Source organism: Corvus hawaiiensis, chromosome 4 (genome assembly GCF_020740725.1).
Source record: "Corvus hawaiiensis isolate bCorHaw1 chromosome 4, bCorHaw1.pri.cur, whole genome shotgun sequence".
NCBI classification, from domain to species: domain Eukaryota; kingdom Metazoa; phylum Chordata; class Aves; order Passeriformes; family Corvidae; genus Corvus; species Corvus hawaiiensis.
This window is the reverse complement of record NC_063216.1, coordinates 79,023,760-79,040,475: the sequence shown is the minus strand read 5'-3', so window position 1 is coordinate 79,040,475 and position 16,716 is coordinate 79,023,760. Positions and strand designations below refer to the sequence as shown.

The window sequence follows — 16,716 nt, the reverse complement described above, 5'->3', positions numbered from 1 at the left end:
GAGCGTGGAAGGATTTGTACTGGGGCATCCCTGTGCATCCCTGTGCATCCCACAGCATTCCCAGGTGTGAGCGTGGAGGGATTTGTACTGGGGCATCCCTGTGCATCCCTGTGCATCCCACAGCATTCCCAGGTGTGAGCGTGGAAGGATTTGTACTGGGGCATCCCTGTGCATCCCACGGTGTTCCCAGGTGTGAGCGTGGAAGGATTTGTACTGGGGCATCCCTGTGCATCCCTGTGCATCCCACAGCATTCCCAGGTGTGAGCGTGGAAGGATTTGTACTGGGGCATCCCTGTGCATCCCACGGCGTTCCCAGGTGTGAGCGTGGAAGGATTTGTACTGGGGCATCCCTGTGCATCCCTGTGCATCCCACAGCATTCCCAGGTGTGAGCGTGGAGGGATCCGTACTGGGGCATCCCTGTGCATCCCACAGCATCCCTGTGCATCCCACGGCGTTCCCAGGTGTGAGCATGGAAGGATTTGTACTGGTGCATCCCTGTGCATCCCACAGCATTCCCAGGTGTGAGCGTGGAAGGATTTGTACTGGGGCATCCCTGTGCATCCCACGGCGTTCCCAGGTGTGAGCGTGGAAGGATTTGTACTGGGGCATCCCTGTGCATCCCACGGCGTTCCCAGGTGTGAGCGTGGAGGGATTTGTACTGGGGCATCCCTGTGCATCCCACAGCATCCCTGTGCATCCCACGGCGTTCCCAGGTGTGAGCATGGAAGGATTTGTACTGGTGCATCCCTGTGCATCCCACGGCGTTCCCAGGTGTGAGCGTGGAAGGATTTGTACTGGGGCATCCCTGTGCATCCCACGGCGTTCCCAGGTGTGAGCGTGGAGGGATTTGTACTGGGGCATCCCTGTGCATCCCTGTGCATCCCACAGCATTCCCAGGTGTGAGCGTGGAAGGATTTGTACTGGGGCATCCCTGTGCATCCCACGGCGTTCCCAGGTGTGAGCGTGGAAGGATTTGTACTGGGGCATCCCTGTGCATCCCTGTGCATCCCACAGCATTCCCAGGTGTGAGCGTGGAGGGATCCGTACTGGGGCATCCCTGTGCATCCCACGGCGTTCCCAGGTGTGAGCGTGGAAGGATTTGTACTGGGGCATCCCTGTGCATCCCTGTGCATCCCACAGCATTCCCAGGTGTGAGCGTGGAGGGATCCGTACTGGGGCATCCCTGTGCATCCCACAGCATCCCTGTGCATCCCACGGCGTTCCCAGGTGTGAGCATGGAAGGATTTGTACTGGTGCATCCCTGTGCATCCCACAGCATTCCCAGGTGTGAGCGTGGAAGGATTTGTACTGGTGCATCCCTGTGCATCCCACGGCGTTCCCAGGTGTGAGCGTGGAAGGATTTGTACTGGGGCATCCCTGTGCATCCCACGGCGTTCCCAGGTGTGAGCGTGGAGGGATTTGTACTGGGGCATCCCTGTGCATCCCACAGCATCCCTGTGCATCCCACGGCGTTCCCAGGTGTGAGCATGGAAGGATTTGTACTGGTGCATCCCTGTGCATCCCACGGCGTTCCCAGGTGTGAGCGTGGAAGGATTTGTACTGGGGCATCCCTGTGCATCCCACGGCGTTCCCAGGTGTGAGCGTGGAGGGATTTGTACTGGGGCATCCCTGTGCATCCCACGGCGTTCCCAGGTGTGAGCGTGGAAGGATTTGTACTGGGGCATCCCTGTGCATCCCACAGCATCCCACGGCATTCCCAGCTGTGAGCCTGGAAGGATTTGTACTGGAGCATCTCTGTGCATCCCTGTGATTCCCACAGCATTCCCAGGTGTGAGCCTGGAAGGTTTTGTACTGGTGCATCCCTGTGCATCCCACAGCATTCCCAGGTGTGAGCCTGGAAGGATTTGTACTGGTGCATCCCTGTGCATCCCTGTGCATTCCCAGGTGTGAGTGTGGAAGGATTCACCAGCGGAGATGTGGGACGGCGGCGCCGGCGCCTTCCAGCTGCCCGAGTGGATGGTGAGTTACCGACCTGCTCCTTTTAGCCAGCTGAATTCCTGGAGGGAACTTCAGGACACGAAGGCATTTAGCTGGAACGAGGCTCGTTAAGGTGGGGAATTAACGAGCCCCGTCCTTTGGCAGCGTTTCTTGCCTCGTAATTAACAGCCAAGGCACGGGGGATGATTTGGTCACCCCAAATCCGTGGTATTAACAACTAATTTTTATAGGAATTTGGGACTGGCGGGGAGGAGAGTTGGGGCAGAATCCACAGCGTGTTCCCAGAGATTGGGAATTTCATCTCAGATCCATCTTTTCACCGTAGTTTTTACCATCAATTTACATTCTGTTGTTGGAATAAAACCTCTAAAACTTGGGGCGACGAGCGCTCCTCACTGGGGTGGTTAAAGAGTTTAGAATGGATACCAGGTACTAAAATACACTTTTCTTTGCTTCTCCGGCGGGAAGAATTCCCAAAGCAGCCAAAAATAAAATGACATTGCTCCAAAAACCTGGCAGGGCTCGGAAGGCAGAAGGTTCCGTGCCTGGGATTGGCTCCGCGTGTCCCCCGGGGCTTTGTTGGTGTCGTGTGACCCAAAAATGGACCAATATTTGTTATTTCTTCCTGTATTTCTGCTCACATCTCCAGTTCCTGGATTTGAAGTTGTCCTTCCTGGGAGTTCTAAAAATACTTGGATCGATGCATGATAAAAAGTTGGAATTCTGGTGCTCCTACAAAGGATTCGATATTTGTTTACAAATAATATCCGTGCACTGCATTCAGGTATCATTATTCCCCTTGGAATCCAGCTTTATGTTCCCTGCTATCCCTTTCTTAATTCTATGGATTTTACTGTAGAATTCCGGTTTATTCTGCCTCTGGCTCGTTTTTTTTTTTTGTTTGCAGCACGATTCTTTCAGCCTTCCCCGAAAATGTATCACATTTCCACATCAACAACCAGGGAACGAGCTTTGCATTTAAGGGTTATCCGTGACAAACTCAGCATCACTCACAGCTTCTTTTACTGCTTCAACAATTCCACCCGTTCGTTCATTTCCGAGGTGCATTTTTCCTTGGGAAAAGCCCAGAGTTCGTGGAGTTCTCCTTAAAAACAAAACCTCTCCCTGTGCCTCCATCCCCTCCTCTGATTTTCCCGTGATGGATTCGGTGCCGCTGGGATCAGGGTCAAGTGGCAAAAACTTGATTTAAATAGACTTTTTTTTTTTTTACCTTACAGCCTCAGTAATTTCCTTTTCCAGCGTGGTTTTATGATTTTATGGATGGTTTAAAGCTGCTGTGGCATGGAATCTGTCTCCAGAGGGCTCGGGGTCATGTCCTGCAGCGATGTTTTTAATCAGGATTTTAACTCGGCTCGTTCGCATTTTATGTGGCTCCTCGGGTCAGCGTGGGAGGGAGCAGCCACATTGCAAGAAATAATTAGCCTGAGCTCTAAATTGCTCATTATCTTTACGGTCATTATTCCAAACAGTCTTTTAGGTCTTAATGTTCTTGCCGAGTCCCTGCTTTTACCTCAGCCCACCTCTTATTATTAACCAAATATTGGAAAATTATATTAGCAGTGAAGAATAATAATAATAGTAATAATAATAATAATAATTCCTTTGGATTGCTTCTTGGGAAAACGGGTTAAAATGTGGGTTCTTCCACATTTTGGGACTCTGATGGAATCACAGAATCCCAAGGTTGGAAAATCCCTCGGAGCCCGTGGAGTCCAACCATTCCCCACCACTGCTCCATGTCCCCAGGTGCCGCCTCCACACAGCTTTGAAACTCCTGCTGGGATGGGCACTCCAAACCTCCCTGGGCAGCTGTGCCAGGGCTGGACAACCTTCCTTTCCCAAATCCTGTGGCTAAAACCAGCTTGAACCTGCACATTCCTGGAGTGTTTTCCCAGAAGGAAGATGCCGAAGGGTTAAGCCTGTTTGTTAATCCTGGAGCCCAGCTCCGTGCGGCCTTTGGAGAAGCGGAATCGGAAACGCTCTGAGCTCTGGTGAAATTCCCGGCTCAGCCAGGATCCCACATCGATTTAACCCATGTGAAACTCTGGAATGAGCGGGTTTGGACAGTCCCTTTCTTGGAATGATATGATCCGGGCTCGGTGGGTGGCTGAGGAGAGCAGAGCTGAGGGTTGGAGCTCATTCCCAGCACGGAGAGGGTCCGGCATCACCGGTGCCGCGGGAGGAGCCGGGCTCCTGCCGACACCCGCTATCCCCAGCGCCTCTCGGGTGTCACAGGGAAAAGGGAGCAGGAGGTGAAGGATCCGCCTTGGCAGCTCCAGTGCTGCAGGAAGCAAACTTTTCCTTCATGAATAGGGATGGGAGGGAAGCGGGAGGAGGTTTGGAGGCTCTGGTGGGACATCAGGACAGTGACTTTGGTCCCCTCAGTGCTGGTCCCACAAAATCGCTTCTCCTCCAGTCTTCGCCCTTCGCCATCCAAAAAAAGGTAAATTGATTTTATCTCTTTGCATCATCACTGGATGAGGCGTTTTTCCACTGGAAAAACTTCCTGGACTTCCCAGGACGTTTGTCACCGAGCAGTGGCACTTCTCCAAGGCCACCACCTCATCCTGCTGTTCCATCCACAAAACGCTGGGTTTTAACTCACTCCACGTGGAAACTTAACTTCCCAAGTTCTTTGCAGGTGGATTTGGAAGCTGATAGCAATGCTGGTGCCACTTAATCCCACCAAAAAAAGCATTGTTTTCTCCCTTTGTTCCCTGGAAAAAAAGAAATATCCGTGGCCAAGAATCAATGAAAGACGTTCTCACTACAGAACAATTTACTGGGATGGAGCGTAGTTCTCCCTGGTTTTATTTGACTGACCCATGATTTACAGAAGATTCCTGAGCTCTGGGGTGGAGATGAAGCAAAAACCTCTGATTTTAGCATTTTTATGGAATATTGGTTCTTCATTTTAGTGTGTCGGACTCAACCTTCACTGAGGGAAAAACAAAGGCTTTATTTTTCCCTGGGAAAAGCCTTTGGGTTTAGGTATTTTGATGTGAAAACCTGCTGGAAAAGGAGTCTGTGCTTTGGTGTTCCCATAAAATGAGGGGTTTTCCCCCTTTGAAGGCTTTGAGTTGATTTACGCTGAGCTGAAGTCGTGTCTCCCTGAGGATTTTGCAGGAAAAGGTTCGTGGATAATGTGGAAAATGAAAAATCCTCCTGGAAAACACAACTTCGGCCACGGTGTCAATTGAGAAAAACAGTGCTGATCCCAGATTCTTATTCCCTGACATATTTCCACATTGGAAATACTCCATATTTCCATTTCCCAGTTGTTCTACAACTCTGGAATTCTGGGGAGGGTTTTCCCTCCTTTTTTTTTTCCCTCCCATCCATTCCTCCAGGAGTTGCTTTCATGTAGCTCAGGAATTCGTACTCTTTTAGTGGATTCCTTGAAATTTTCCCTGGAGATGAAAAACGCCATCGAGGGCTGCAGCTGGCAGGAAAATTGGAAGGAATTTTCCCTGGCAGCGTTTTCCATCCTCGGGACGAGTGTTGAGGAGCAGGATCAGATCCGATCCGTGGTGAATCCGGGCTAAATCAGGTGTAAATCAGGTGTACAAAACCAGGGCTTGGGGAGCTTTTTATTCCATATTTAGTCAGAAATGGTGCTGAGGACAATTGTGGTGCCCTGTTGCTTCCCAGATCCCTTTTCTTTGGAATCACAGAATGAAATCACGGGATGGGGTGGGTTGGAAGAGACCACAGCAACCTCACCACCCTCGTTTTCCCCATTATTTCTTCCCTGGATCATCTCTTCCCACCTAAAAGGCTGTGGAATGAGCTGACCCCGTGCAGGGCGATCATTTCAATTCTCATTTAGCAGCTGCCGTTGTCACCCAAGGAGTTTTATCCCTGGCCCTGTATCACCCAGGATAATTCCCATAAAAACCCCTCAGCATCCTGCCCGGAGCAGCTGTGGCTGCTCCATCCCTGGAGATGTCTGAGGCCAGGTTGGATCACCCTGGGACCGTGGAACTGGATGGGATTTAAGGACCCTTCCAACCCAACCCGTTCTGTGATTGCATAATTCCAAAGGGATGAATGTCCGAGTCCGGACCCTTCCAAGGACAAACTCTGCCCTGGCTGCCCTGGGGGACACGGCCAGGGCCGGGATAATTAAAAACCACTTTGCCGTCCGACAACCGCCTCCGCTGTTTTAGTTGCTCATTAGTTAATTTCCTTCTAATGAGGCTGTGTGAATGCAATCATCTGACATTGGGGGGGAAAGAGGGAGTGGGGAGGGGAGGACCCGAGTTAAAAGAGCTTAATTAGCAAGTTAATTACAGCGAGCAGGGGAGCTTGTTCTGGTTACATAAATAAGCCATTGTTATGCACGCACAAGCCGGGCCACGTTCAAAACTGCCGCGAAGCGTCCGAGGTCAGGGAACGCTGTAATTCCACATGAAACACAGGCAGGAATTGTTTGTCGGGACGCCTCATTAAGTCCTGGGGTCCTTCCCTGCCAAAAAGGAGAAAAAAAAAATAAAATAAGAGTCCGAAAATCCAACTGGTTCCCTCTCCTTCCCTCCCTCCGTGGCTGCCTGCCTCCGCCTCCGGTGAAACCAGAGCGGGCAGGATCTGCGGGCAGGAGCGGGATGGGGCTGGCGGCTATAAATGGGGGGGCATTCCCTGCTCCAGAGGCAGCGGCGCCCAGGGGCAGCCGGCGAGGCCGTCATGCCCAACAAGAAGAAGTACAACGTCAACGGGGACTCGGGGATGAAAGCCCAGGTGAGGGCACTCTGTAGGACCATAATCATCGTTTTCCTCCTCAAAAACGCGTTCGTTTCTGTCTTATCTCTATTTTCTTCCTCTTTTCCTTGCTGTTTCCACCCAATCACTTATTCCTGGAGCCCCCAGCTGGAGAAATTCCCGATCTCCGGAGAGCTTCTCTTCGTTTTTTCTCGGGACTGACGAAGCGTTGAGCCAAACACGTTGCTCCAGGGTTGTTCTTCAGAGCACAGCGATGGAGGAGTCGGTGGGGTCGGTGCAGGGAGGTTTTCCAGGAAAACCTTGGATAACGGGACCTTTTCTGCGTGGAGAAGTAGCTCAAGGTGGCTCTTGGTGATAGAAAGGCCGGGTCAGAGAGAGCCGAGGCTCATTTGGAATGTAACGAGCACACACCTGCACGTAGCACTCATTAACCCCTTGTGCCCCTGCAGGGGAGGTTTTCCAGCTGGAATCGTTTGTTCCTGCTGGGAGTTGAAGGCAGCAGCTTTTGTGTCACCCCAGAGCAGGTCGGGCACCTAAATCCGAGGAATCCAAGGCTCCACAGCTTCTCCTTGGAGCGTTACCCCATGCAGGGTTGGCTGTTGCCTTCAGAGGTGTTTTGGTAGGAGCTGAACAAGCTCAGCCTGGAGCCAAATCTCTGTTTCCACCCCCATCTTGAATGTCCCCATCTTCCCAGTGGGGCTGGAACGCGGCTGGAGTGCGTTTGGCAGGGATTGGAGCACCCTGGGATAGGGGAAGCTGTCCCATGGCAGGGGGTGGGATGGGATGATCCTTAAGGTCCCTTCCAACCCAAACTGTTCTGGGATTCCGTGAAATTCTCTTTTTGGCCACTCTCTCTCTTCCCCAAAGGATTGAGCCAAAGGACGTTGGTCAACGCAAGCCAAAAGCAGATCCAAGCCTTGACCTGGCCCTTTCCCAAAATTTCCCTTTCCTGGTGCTTCCCTCCAGCTCTTGGCAGTCTCAGCTAAAGCTGGACCCGGCTTGTGGTGGCCTTAAAAAGGTTTAAACCTTCAAGAGGTCGAGGGTAGGGTTTATTTTAAAGTCTGGGTCTAATTCTGCCGGATTCGCTCCAGGACTTCTTTTGCTTCGTCGTTTACGTGGTTTTGGATGTGGGAGGGCTCCGAGAGCCCTGGATTATCCATATCGCTGTGTCCCGTGAGATGGTTGTGCTCAATGTCCTTGAGGAGCCGACGTGGGGAGGGAAAATGGGAATTGAGCACAAATGATTCCCCTTTGTTACAATTCCTGCCTGTCTCCAGCTCCGCTTCACACCAATAACTGCTCCTCTGATGGAGCCGCTCAGCTGTGCAGGGATTTGTTTTAAATGAAGGGAAGAAAAAGGGAAAAAAAAGGGAAGTTCTTTCAGGCCAGCAGCTTAGAGGGGGAACAGAAGCCCCGGTGTGTGCAAAGCCCCCATCCCGCCGGGATCAGGGCGTTAATCCCAGCGCGGCCCTGGCTGTAACACGAGTTCGCTGTGGATTTTCCCCTCCCGCGGGTGCTCCTGATCCAGTGTTCTGCTGTTTGGGTCAAGATGAGCAGGGAAAAACCTCCCAGGTGCGGCTGAAAATCCTCTCCCAGGTCCTTCTTTCCTCTCCCAGATCTTTCCCTCCTCTCCCAAGTCCTTCCCTTCTCTCCTGGGTCTTGTTCTCCTCTCCCACGTCCTTCCCTCCTCTCCCACGTCCTTCCCTCCTCTCCCAGGTCCTTCCCTCCTCTCCCACGTCCTTCCCTCCTCTCCCAGACCTTTCCCTCCTCTCCCAAGTCCTTCCCTTCTCTCCTGGGTCTTGTTCTCCTCTCCCACGTCCTTCCCTCCTCTCCCACGTCCTTCCCTCCTCTCCCAGGTCCTTCCCTCCTCTCCCACGTCCTTCCCTCCTCTCCCACGTCCTTCCCTCCTCTCCCAGGTCCTTCCCTCCTCTCCCAGGTCCTTCCCTCCTCTCCCAAGTCCTTCCCTCCTCTCCCAGATCTTTCCCTCCTCTCCCAGACCTTTCCCTCCTCTCCCACGTCCTTCCCTCCTCTCCCAGGTCCTTCCCTCCTCTCCCAGACCTTTCCCTCCTCTCCCACGTCCTTCCCTCCTCTCCCAGGTCCTTCCCTCCTCTCCCACGTCCTTCTCTCCTCTCCCAAGTCCTTCCCTCCTCTCCCAGGTCCTTCCCTCCTCTCCCAGACCTTTCCCTCCTCTCCCAAGTCCTTCCCTCCTCTCCCAGGTCCTTCCCTCCTCTCCCAGATCTTTCCCTCCTCTCCCAGGTCTTTCCCTCCTTTCCCAAGTCCTTCCCTCCTCTCCCAGATCCTTCCCTCCTCTCCCAGATCTTTCCCTCCTCTCCCAGATCTTTCCCTCCTCTCCCAGGTCCTTCCCTCCTCCCCGGCACTGTGGCCTGGTCATCCCCCATCCCAACACAAACCTGGGCTCACAGGGGACTCTGAATTATCCCTTTTCCTTCACTTTCTGGCCCAAAACACAGGGTTCCACCTCTGTAGCATCACCCACCCATCTCAGCAGCACCCCTTAAACCACTGAGCTCAAGTCTGAATTCCCAGAACGGGATCTGCCTCTTCCTGGCTAAATCTTCCTGAAAATCACAGAACTTCTCTGAATACCCCTGGGGGTTCGTTAACAACCTCAATTAATGGCTCTGAGTATTTTGGAGATGTCAGTATTTAACCCCGTTGTCCCAGAGTGAGTCAGGGTATGCTCAGAGTCCAAGCAATCGGAATTGTGATTCCGATTTCCCTGAGATTTGAGAGGAATCGTGAACACAACGGGAACATCGAGGGTTGGCTCGATGAGCACTGGGAGCTGAAATATTTCCTGGAACTGTAATTCTGTCCTCCTGAATTCTTAAATACAGCCCAGTAGCCTCGTAAAGAGAATTGAAAAAATGTGGGTTTAGGTTGGATCTGGGGAAGGAATTGCTGGCTGGGGGGTGGAGAGGGGCTGGAATGGAATTCCCAGAGCAGCTGGGGCTGCCCCTGGATCCCTGGCAGTGCCCAAGGCCGGGTTGGATGGCGCTTGGAGCAGCCTGGGATGGTGGAAGGTGTCGGGGTTGGAACAGGAGGGATGAACTGTTGTGAAACCCGAATTTAGGGAGTAAGAAAATTCTGATTCTTTGTTCCTCTTACTGTTGACAACCAACGGCAGGAGTACAGTGATGCTTAGAGAAAGATTCCTCCTCCAATACCAACTTTAAATGTCGTTTTCCTGGTAAAACCGGGGAAATTTGCTTATCCCTTCTTGCACGCTTAGGAGCAGATCGGCTTCGTTGGCTGAAATCTCTCTCAGCTTGGCGGGGCTGAGCCTGGTGCTGCTCAGGGCCTTGGGGGAGTCTGAAATCTCCATTCCTTGCTGATGGGATGGGAACGGCCTTGGGGCTCTTCATGCCCCAAAATATTGGTGTTCCACCCACTGCTGCAGCGTTCCTGGGAAATGCAGTCTCTCCCACCGGGATTATCGCTTTGGGTTAATGGCTTATCCTTCATTTCTGGATTTGTTGGCTAGAATTGTGTGCTCTTAAAAACTTGTGTTCTCCAGCCATCTGTGCTCCCAAAATCCAACAGCCTGCACTGACATCTCTTCATCTGCCGGAGGGTCTGAAATTGAACAAAATCCGCTATTAATAGCAGGAATTGTGCTCCAGCCCATAACGGAGCCGGTGCCGGTGTCTGCGCAAGGCTTTGAGTTCTCGGGATTGATCTGCTGGGTGTTCTACAGAAAATCCCCGATTTCTTTCCGCAGATCCAGTTTGCTGACCAAAAGCAGGAGTTCAACAAGCGCCCGACCAAGATCGGCCGCCGGTCGCTGTCCCGCTCCATCTCGCAGTCCTCGACGGACAGCTACAGCTCAGGTGAGTCCGGGATCTCCCGGATCTGCTCTGGCCTTGTCGGGAAGGCATGCAAAGAGGGCTGTTGCTTTTTTCCCCCATCGTCTTGGATATAAAATTAAATTATTCTGGTGCTCTTCACACTTCTGCTCTCTCCTCATAACTCTGGTGGGCAGCTGCTGCTGCCTTTCCTTCCAGTCCCTCTTCTCCTCCCCTTCCTGTTCCTCCCATGCTCAGGAAAACGGTTTTTCCACATTGTGTCCGTGCTTGAGCGTCACCTTCCCTCCTGCTCCTGAACAAATCCACAGCGATCCCACTGCAGGCTTGTTGCACGTGAGGTTGGAGTCTTTGGGGACCTTCGAAGGGCTCCTGGAAGGGGTTTCTCCTGCTGGAATCTCGCTGGATGTATTTTTTGGATACTTGGCAGCTCACAGTGTATTTGAGGAGAATCTGGGTGATTTCAGGGACCTTAAAGCTCATCTCACTCCACCCCATGCCGTGGTCAAGGACATCCTCCACAAGTCCAGGTTGCTCTGAGCCTTGTCCAGCGCAGCCTGAGAGGTTCAAAGCTCTGACTCAGCTCTGTGGAGTGTGGAAAATGTCAGGGAATTCTGGCTCCAGCTGCTCCTGATGGTTCGTGGTGGTGGCTGCACACAGACCTGGCTGGTGGCCAGAAGTCCTCCAAAGTGGGGATCTTCCTTGGTGTTTCTCCACTCATTCCCGCGATTCCGAGGATGTCGGAGATGAGCTCGGACAGGGCCGGGCTGGGAGGAGCTCTTTGCGTTTCCTGGCAGATTTGGAAGAGCAGAGGTGGAAGAGCTGTGGTCATCTGGTCACTCAGCTCCCGGCAGAGGTGCTCCTCTCCAGAAGATGCAGCTGCTGGAGGTCCTGATCTGATCCTGGGCACCACAGTCCAGTGGCTTCATCCCGGTTTTGGTGGAAAAGCCGACTGTTCCTCATCTTTCCCAGCTCCCAGGTTGCTGCTTCCTTTGTGCTGCCCTGCAGGCTTGGAGGGACCTCCAAAGCCTTTTCCAGAGGCTGGGAGGAGCCCTCCAAAGGTTGGGGACAGCCTGGGTGACCCACGCTGCTGGCACTGACTGCGTTGCCATGGAAAAGGCTTTCAGGAGAAATTGAGGAATGCTCATGCCATGTTCTCTCCAGAGGGACATCAGCCCCAGTTCAGTTCGGAATCCGTAATTCCATCTGATCCCTGAGCACCTGGGAATATTTTGGGACCGTTTTTGCAGACTCTGAGTCTGCTCAGCCTGGCTGATGTCACCGTGTTCGCTCCCAAGTCACAGCTGGAAGAACTTGGAGCAACTTTGGGGAGTTCTCCTCCTCTCCTTGCACTGAACATCTCCTGAAGCATCAGCAACTCCAGTTCATGATCTCATGGAAGTGTGACATTCCCCGCTAATGAAAGGAGCCAGGCTGGCAGTCCTGATGGAAGAGTTCCGCTCCCACAATGGCGGCTGGATGGATGGATGGATGGACGGATGGATGGAGGGATGGATGGAGGGATGGATGGACGGACGGACGGATGGATGGATGGATGGAGGGATGGATGGATGGAGGGATGGACGGATGGATGGAGGGATGGATGGAGGGATGGATGGACGGATGGATGGACGGACGGACAGATGGATGGATGGATGGATGGACGGACGGATGGAGGGATGGATGGAGGGATGGATGGATGGATGGAGGGATGGATGGATGGATGGAGGGATGGACATGGATGGATGGACAGATGGATGGATGGATGGATGGAAGGACGGATGGATGGATGGATGGATGGAGGGATGGACAGATGGATGGATGGATGGATGGATGGAAGGACGGATGGATGGATGATGGATGGAGGGACGGATGGGTGGATGGATGAGGGATGGATGGATGGATGGATGGAAGGACGGATGGATGGATGGGTGGATGGATGAGGGATGGAGGGATGGATGGATGGATGGATGGATGATTGATGGATGGATGGAGGGATGGATGGATGGATGGAGGGATGGATCCATGGATGGATGGATGGATGGAGGGATGGATCCATGGATGGATCCATGGATGGATGGATGGATGGAGGAATGGAGGGATGGATCCATGGATGGATGGATGGAGGGATGGATGGATGGATGATGGATGATGGATGGAGGGATGGATGGTGGATGGATGGATCCATGGATGGATGGATCGATGGATGGATGGATGGATGGATGGATGGTGGATGGATGGATGGATGGAGGGATGGATGGATGGATGGTGGATGGATGGATGGTGGATGGATGGATGGTGGATGGATGATGGATGGATGGATGGATGGATGATGGATGGATGGATGGATGGATGGATGGATGGATGGATGGATGGATCCATAGATAAATGCCATGAGGACATCCTCGAGGGGATCTTTGTCATTCTCCTTCCCCAGACTGAGCAGCAGCACAGTCTAAACAGCCCATTGGAGCCTTCCTGGGATGGGAAAAGGCTGGAAAAGAGGAAGCATGAGGAGCAGAGAGATGGCAGTGGAGGGGAGGAATCACAGAATCACTGAGGTTGGAAAAGCCCTCGGAGCCCAACCATTCCCAGTCACGGAACTGGGAGCTCCCTTCGGAATCGAGGCGGTGTTTGACTTGATGTTAACTTAAATTTCACCGACTTCCCTTTCTTCAAAACTCAGATCGTTGTTTTCTGCTCCAGGAAAGATTCCTGGGGATCAGCTGGGCATTTTGGGGAATCTTTTAGGTCAGCCCAGCCTGGATGATCCAAGTGCTCGATGCTGTGCATTACCCACCACGGGCACGTTCTGTGGGTGGGATCAGGACAGGAAGAGCTGGAATTCAAGGAATACCTGGAATTCATCCTCATGCTGTTTTGGAAGGTTTCACAGGGAGCAAACCAGGTTTGTCCTTCCCTGGGGCGTGTGACAGGGTCAGGCTGCCCTTTCTTGCCCTTAGCGATGCCAGTTTCGGCAGCCAGGAGTGGATCCTCACCTCGGACATCAGCAAAGCCAAACTTGGCTGAGTTTAGGCTCCGACCTGGGCTTTGCTTGGTTTGGGCGTGGGCGGAGGTCACCTGAGAGCCGCCGCCGCTTTTGTGTCGTTCTCTTGGAAACCACGGGATTGTGGAATACCCTGAGGTGGGAAGAACCCACGTGGATCGTGGAGTCCAACAATCTGCAAATAATGCATCAGTAATGGAAATGGTGGATTCAGGGAATCCTGGAATGGTTTGGGTGGGAAGGGACCTCAGAGCCCCTCCAGTGCCAGCCCTGCCATGGCAGGGACACCTCCCACTGTGCCAGGTTCTTCCAAGCCTTGTCCGTCCTTGGATACTTCCAGGGATGTGGAATCCTCGACCTCTCTGGACGGAGACACAAACTCGTAACGCAAATAATCCCATTTGTGCTCAAATTTTCCACACCTCACAGAATGCCAAGCCCAGGGAGGAAGTTTTCATTAATCAACTTTGGAGAATATTTTTAGGAAGCTGTCCCATCAATTAATGACTGGAATCCTTTCCTTTCACTCCTTGTTTTCCATTTTACAGAAAAGCAAAGGAAAATGGACTTTTAGAGATTTATTTTGCTGTTAAATTCACTGACAGCATTGCTTTAATTACCAGAATTCTATGGACACTTTCATATCAGGTTTGCTTTTATATTCTATTCTTTTATATTACCTTACATTCTATTTCTTAATTTATATAAAATAAATATCATGCAAAATAATATTTTACATTGCTTCCTATTATATTTATTTCAGATGTATTTAACATTAAAGAACCTCCTGCTTATGAAAATCTGGCTACTCCAGGCAGGATTCTTTTTTTTGGGGGGGAGGGTTTTAAAAAATTGCTTTTAGCCCCCAGAACCAAAACTCGCTGGTTTTAAAGCAACCTCTGCACAGATTAACCGTCTTCAAGGACTAATTAAGCTAATTAATCCTTCCCCCTGGAGCCCTTGGCACGCCGAGTTTGGTACGATACAAGGTGCCCTTTGTGGTGAATCCGGCCCCGCCGAGCCTCGGGAGCCGCCGTGGGATCGGGAGCAGCAGCGGAGCCCCGCTGCCCTCAGGGGCTGTTGGCAGGGTGGGATTTGCCCCTCACACCCTGCTGAGGATGGGGAGAAATTCCAACAATGCCTAATTCCTTCCTGATGGCCTCAGATCAGGAGCCGGGTGGCTCTGGGGGAGCCTGGCACACCTGCGGCACCCGGGCTGAGCTTTTGTTCCTTGGAATTGTGGAAACCCTTCCCGTGAGCCAGGAGGGAAAGTGGGGAGCCTGCAGGAAACACAAACCCGTGGCCAGGTTGGGGTGGGGGTTGAACTCCTTTTTGGGGGCTTTTTTGGGGTGGAAGTGTCACTGGAGCTGCTCAGGGTAGAAGATGGTTTGATTTACTCTGAATAAATGAAGGAGCTGTTGGAATCCGTCCTCGCTCGAGGCCTGGATGCCTCTGGAATGCTGCAGCTCTCCGGGAGCGCTGGTGGGTGGTGATGGGATCAGCCCTGGAAGAACCTCCCACCCTTGTGCTGCCTCATTCCCCTGGCGCAGGTTTGGGGTGGAAACTGGGAATCTTGACCGTTGGCTGGAGCAGCTCCCGTGGGATCCGGAGCTTTCCCTGTGGGAGCTGGGCCTGTGGGGTGTGGAAGGCGGAGAGCTCATCGTCACATCCGTCATTCCCAGCGATCCATGATAGCGGCCAGCTCATGGACGGAGCTGTTCCACCGCGGAATTCCTCTGGGCTGGAGCACACCGCTGGATGCCAGGCTCGGGATGGTTTTGCAAGCACCACGTGAGCTGGAGAGGAAGGACTTGGAGCAGAGCAGTTCCATGAGGAATGAGGGAATGGCCAGCTGGGTCCTGGAAGGGTCATCTGGAGAGGAAAGAGGAGCCGTGAGCTGGAGCCGATTGCGTTGCTCTGGCTGCTGGTGGCAGTCCTGAAAGATGGAAGAGGTTTGGTTTCCCTCCGTGGGGGCAGATTCCAGAGGAAAACGAGGGATTCCTTCGGCTGATCCGCAGCGGGAGTGGTGGTTAGTCCAGCGTGACTCGGATCAAAAATGGATGCGGTTCTATTGAAATACGGGTGATTTTAGGAACCAGAATGAGCGGGAAAGGGGATTTGTGGCTCCATGAAGGCTCTCCCATGTGTCTGCCACGGTCAATTCCGTAACCCAAAGTTTGGAAGGTGCTGAGAGGAAAGGAAGACAATTATGGACAGCTCCTGGAATTCATTCAGCCCATCCACACCCACTCCTGGGGCAGAGGCTTCGTCTGATCCCGTGGGGCTCCGGAAAGGATCCGGTGATCCCCAGCTCTCCAAACAATTCCTGAAGTCCCCCGAGGCCAGAGAGCCAGCAGCTCCCTGGAGCATCCACGCCAGGCTTGTGTTATCCTCCCGATGGAGAAGTTCCTTCCACGCATCCGTTCGGAGCAGATCCAAGGATTGGGAATCCCACGGTGTCCGGATAATCATCAGCTCACACCCTGCGCCGCGGCTGTCGGGGATGGAGTGGGGTCCTCTGTGAGTCCCGCCTGAAGCCACAGCTCCTGGTGGGTCTGGAGTGCTCCGAACATGGACAGGCCTTTTGTGGGGTGTCTGGGAGCTGCACTCGGGAATTCTGGGGAGAGAGGGGGGAGAACTTCGGGAAGAGAGGTGGGAGAATTTTGGGAAGAGAGGGGGGAGAACTTTGGGAAGAGAGGTGGGAGAATTTTGGGAAGAGAGGGGGGAGAACTTCGGGAAGAGAGATGGGAGAATTTTGGGAAGAGAGATGGGAAAACTTCTGGGAAGAGAGCTGGGAGAATTTTGGGAAGAGAGGTGGGAAAACTTTTAGGAAGAGAGATGGGAAAACTTCTGGGAAGAGAGATGGGAAAACTTCTGGGAAGAGAGGTGGGAAAACTGGGAAGAGAGATGGGAGAACTTTGGGAAGAGAGGTGGGGAAATTTTGGGAAGAGAGATGGGAAAACTTCTGGGAAGAGAGGTGGGAGAATTTAGGGAAGAGAGGTGGGAAAACTTTGGGAAGAGAGGTGGGAGAATTTTGGGAAGAGAGGTGGGAAAACTGGGAAGAGAGATGGGAAAACTTCTGGGAAGAGAGGTGGGAGATCTTCTGGGAAGAGAGATGTGAAAACTTCTGGGAAGAGAGGTGAGAGGAGTTTGGGAAGAGAGCTGGGAGAACTTTGGGAAGAGAG

General features: G+C 52.7%; 1 protein-coding gene across 1 annotated transcript in view; it reads left to right on the top strand.

The window, feature by feature from the left end:
* The window catches only part of AHCYL2 (adenosylhomocysteinase like 2), an 83,589-nt gene that overhangs the window by 47,766 nt on the left and 19,107 nt on the right, over positions 1-16,716 (top strand). Inside the window, 1 exon segment of the mRNA XM_048300564.1 lies at positions 10,443-10,551. Coding sequence (XP_048156521.1) covers positions 10,443-10,551 — 109 coding nt within the window.